The sequence below is a fragment of the Nasonia vitripennis genome, chromosome 1 (genome assembly GCF_009193385.2).
Source record: "Nasonia vitripennis strain AsymCx chromosome 1, Nvit_psr_1.1, whole genome shotgun sequence".
Lineage (NCBI taxonomy): Eukaryota > Metazoa > Arthropoda > Insecta > Hymenoptera > Pteromalidae > Nasonia > Nasonia vitripennis.
Genome location: NC_045757.1, coordinates 23,255,757 through 23,259,829, shown reverse-complemented (window position 1 = coordinate 23,259,829; position 4,073 = coordinate 23,255,757). Strand labels below are relative to the sequence as shown.

Below are 4,073 nucleotides of genomic sequence, written 5' to 3'. Positions count from 1 at the left end.
TCATGTATTGTAAAGTTTGATATATTTCCGTGATAGAAAACAAATATTAAAAATATCAATCAAGCATTTATATTTCATTTAATAAGCTAATGAATAATACTACAGTCTACTACAGTGCGCGCAGCGCAGTGCGCCAAGTCTAGTATATTAAATAAATCAGCGAACTACTCTACTGAGATGCATTGTGATATGTGCAGGGAGTAAGAGAGAAGGAGACCAAACTCCATGCTTTCAAAATGGCAAGCTTTCTCCGACGGAGATCGCCAGGTCCGTTCGATGAAACGGCCGAGACCTAGCGAGTAGCAGAGCCGCCTGTTGGCAGCTAATCGTACTCTTAAACGATCTCATTATTTTTAAAGATTTCCATGTTCGAATCCGCACAAAGAATAATTTTTTTAACTCATTTTTTTTTCTTTAAACAATAATTATTATATAACTGTTAATTTTTTTATTATTGAAATCAAAGATTTAGATATGTATAGGTATCAAGAAGGCAAATTTTATCAACTATTTAGAAGTGCATAAATCACTTAAGATGAGTAGACATAGAATGCATTATTTTTCGAATTGAATTGGAGTAAATGATTTTTATTTGACTGTTACGTTATTTTTAAACGATATAAATATATATATATATTTTTTTCAACTTCATTAATATATATCAAATTTGTTTCATCTATTACATCGTGTACTTATTATAATTAAAACATTCTACATTAAGGCTACTTTATAATATGATGGTTTGATATAATACATCTCAATATATGATGAAGAACCATAATAATTCTTTAAGTAATTTATGGCTTATATATTAATATATGCATACAGATATTGTCGTCATGATTTATGTACATGAACAAAATTTCGATATTTTACTTGCACTTCCCATTCTTTTAGATATACCAAAAAGGATTCAATACTCTGAAAAAATATAAATTAATAGGTTAGTAGATTACAATCAATATTGCATAATATATTTGATAGTAATATAAATATTACGTATTTATTATTTTGGAAATGTACTTCGATATATTATATGATTTTGAAAAAGGATTTATTAATAAATAAATATTTCGGAAACTCGGATATGACACCGCTTAAAAGCTAACGAGTTATATATATGACTAAATTGCAACTCAACTATTCATTGCTTGCAGCGTTGATAGTGAAATGACATAAAAGACGTAAAAATAATAATAATCACCTGCCACATTTCGTTGCCTGGCTTTAAGCTATTTAAAGGCGTTCTGCTATTCATGGCGGTAATAAGTGACTTAATCCTTCTACAAAACTTAATAGATCCCTCACAATCTGTAAGATCCGGATGTTTATCTTGAAAGATTTGCATACTATCAGCAACTCCAAAGAACTGTGCGGGTACATAAAATAGTTGTGAAAACTTATTATTATAATCGAATTGTAAGTAGCGTAGCATAATTATAAATTCTTTTTAAATTGCCCATCAAATTAAAATGTTATAAAATGTTTTGCTTTACCTGAAACGCTAGAGCAACATTCATTTTTTGGTAGTATTGCGGATTATAATATGCTCTTCCCTTAAGTGATAATTTACTTTTAAATTATATGCTTTGGGATTTTCAATAGCTAGGAGAGCGTACCAATGTTTTAAGGAAACATGTCCATCGGGTGTCTAAAAGAAAGTAAATCAGATGGTTCAATAGCATTCTTTATTTACTCACTCATATATATTTACCCAAACGTTAGCATGTTTTTCTTGCTTCGAAAAGAAATTGCGCAGACACTTTATTAGATGTGGAAAGTCCGAAAAAAACCATAATCTGCGTTCTGGATCAACGATGTGCTCTATACTGACGCAATCTTCCGTAAAACCAAACAAATCCCACATCGTACGGTTCCACGACGCACCATCATTGGCAATTGCATCGACTTTTAAGCCGGCTTTCTCAGCTAAGATGATGGCCTCCATCATTATATGATGTAAAACTGTGCCGTTCGCACTACCTTTACTGAGAAAGCAACCTAGTGCTTGCACCCATTTCCCTTTGAAGGGTTGGAACATGATTACAAGCGCGTGGTCACCTTTTTGTCCCTTCTGATGTTCAGGTGTGTATATGCCAAGATCAGTGAAACCCTCCATTTGTAAATTTTGCCGATTAAAAGAAACGCTTTTCGACAGCTTCATTTCATCGACTAGTAAAACGCACCTATTGATATATAAAATCAGTTGAAATATTTTGAAATATATCTTATAAAGGTAAAATTATAAAGGGAAAATATCTCTTATACAAGAGAACGATGTTTTATCTTTTTGTAAAGATATTAATATGCGCGCGTGTGTGTATATACATACATATATAGATATAATTATGCATGTCTATGATAAATGAACGGAAGGAATTTTTTCATAACAATCGTCGCGTTAAGCAGTAAAATACACAATAAAGAATAAACCGTTTTCTTCGTCATAGTATAAGTAAAAGCCTGACAACGGTTAACGTTTTGCGTACGTAAAATTTAACTTCTGCCTTTGATTATAAATTTTTGTTCGGATTTTGGGCCTTTAACTTGACACCACTCACTCGGGGACCAATATCGTTCGCTCAAATTACAAACATATTATAGGGGACACAAAACCTTCAGGCCCGCCAAATAACTGAATGAACATTTTTCTGTCATTTCCGATTAATATGACGATAAATATTTTCCGTAAGTAGGGGTAGAACGATATATAAGACTCGTATGATCGTACATCCCTGGGTCGGCTGTATTTATCGGCTCAAGTAATACTGCCTAATCAGGAAGATCGACAGAGTCAAACACAATATATGAAAAAGTAATATTAAATAATTATAGCCAAGCTTCCTCGTAAACTTTCCTTGAATTTGTATTCGTTCGTGATAAAGAGTAGTAGGGCGCACGTTAATTTCATCATGAAGTATTTCGAATTAGCGACTTTAAATACATAAAAAGCAGCAAATAATTATAGCCGCCGATAACGATCGTAAAGACATTGAAATTGTTACTCTGTTAGAGCCTAAGCATAGAGGTTTCATTACATCTTCACGCATATAACTTACCATGTACATCTGATTGATCCATGGACTCGACTTTTGTCTTCAAAACATCCAAAGTTTTTGCATCGAAACCATAAGAACTTTTTATTACTCTCATGTAGCGATTTAATGTTTGTAAAGATGGCAACGCTAATATATTATGATTGCGTAAATGATTGTACGTTTTACGACTCTTAATTTTTAATAGAAGGCACTCATATATCCATTGGTTTGTATACCTAATACCTCTTTTATCTTTTACTTTTGATGCGTTAACATAATTGGTTTCATTTGATTTTTTTGACTAAGTATTATACTTGTACTTATTAAGTATAAAGCGTTTCATTGTTTTATTAGCACTTTTTTCCGTATACATTCTTGTATTGCATTACCGTTTTAATTTGTGACTGTGATTGACCAATGACACGTGCTGTAAGAGTTGTGCCGAATTACGACATACATTTTTACTCGATATTAGATTTTGAGATGTTTGTTACTTAGTAAATAATTTGTACTCTCATCTATGTCGTTGCTTGGCACATCCTCAATTAAAATATTCAAGAAAAATTTATCGTAGATTAATTATAAATAAGCGTTTATAGAAAAATAACAAACTCATAAGGCTGAGTTGAAAAAAGATTTAATTAAACCGTGATAAAAAGTATTACTAATGAAGTATATACTTATAAAGTAGATTGCTAAGCATAAGCATACAATTGTTTTGTCATGCGCGATAAAACGCCTACGAAATAAGTGAGCCTAGAGGGATGTCGATACGTTGCCAGAAATATGTGCGATTTTAGTTAGTAAATAAAAAGTCACTAGTATCGTAACAAATAAACATTTCTATAAAAATGTTATAACAAAATCTACAAAGTTCTCACATACAATGCTGCAGAGCTGTCTGAGGTGCTGTACAGCGATCTCGGAAAACAAGATTTAATTACTAATTTTTTCAGTTCTTGAGAATTCTTAAGATCTAAAAAATTAATATTATTATTGCTGTAAAGATTGTATCATCGGGATGATAACACTAAC

The 4,073-nt window shown here is 31.7% G+C and overlaps 1 protein-coding gene across 1 annotated transcript; it reads right to left on the bottom strand.

Annotated features, from left to right (window-relative positions):
• Positions 1–672: 672 nt before the first annotated feature.
• On the bottom strand, positions 673–3,187 carry LOC116415767. The gene is made up of 5 exons (XM_031920934.2): positions 3,060–3,187; positions 1,715–2,186; positions 1,497–1,651; positions 1,205–1,369; positions 673–921 (listed from the first exon to the last, which is right to left on the bottom strand). The coding sequence occupies exons 2-3, from the start codon at positions 2,162–2,164 to the stop codon at positions 1,517–1,519; spliced, it is 585 nt and encodes a 194-aa protein (XP_031776794.1). The 5' UTR covers positions 2,165–2,186; positions 3,060–3,187; the 3' UTR covers positions 673–921; positions 1,205–1,369; positions 1,497–1,516.
• Positions 3,188–4,073: the final 886 nt, after the last annotated feature.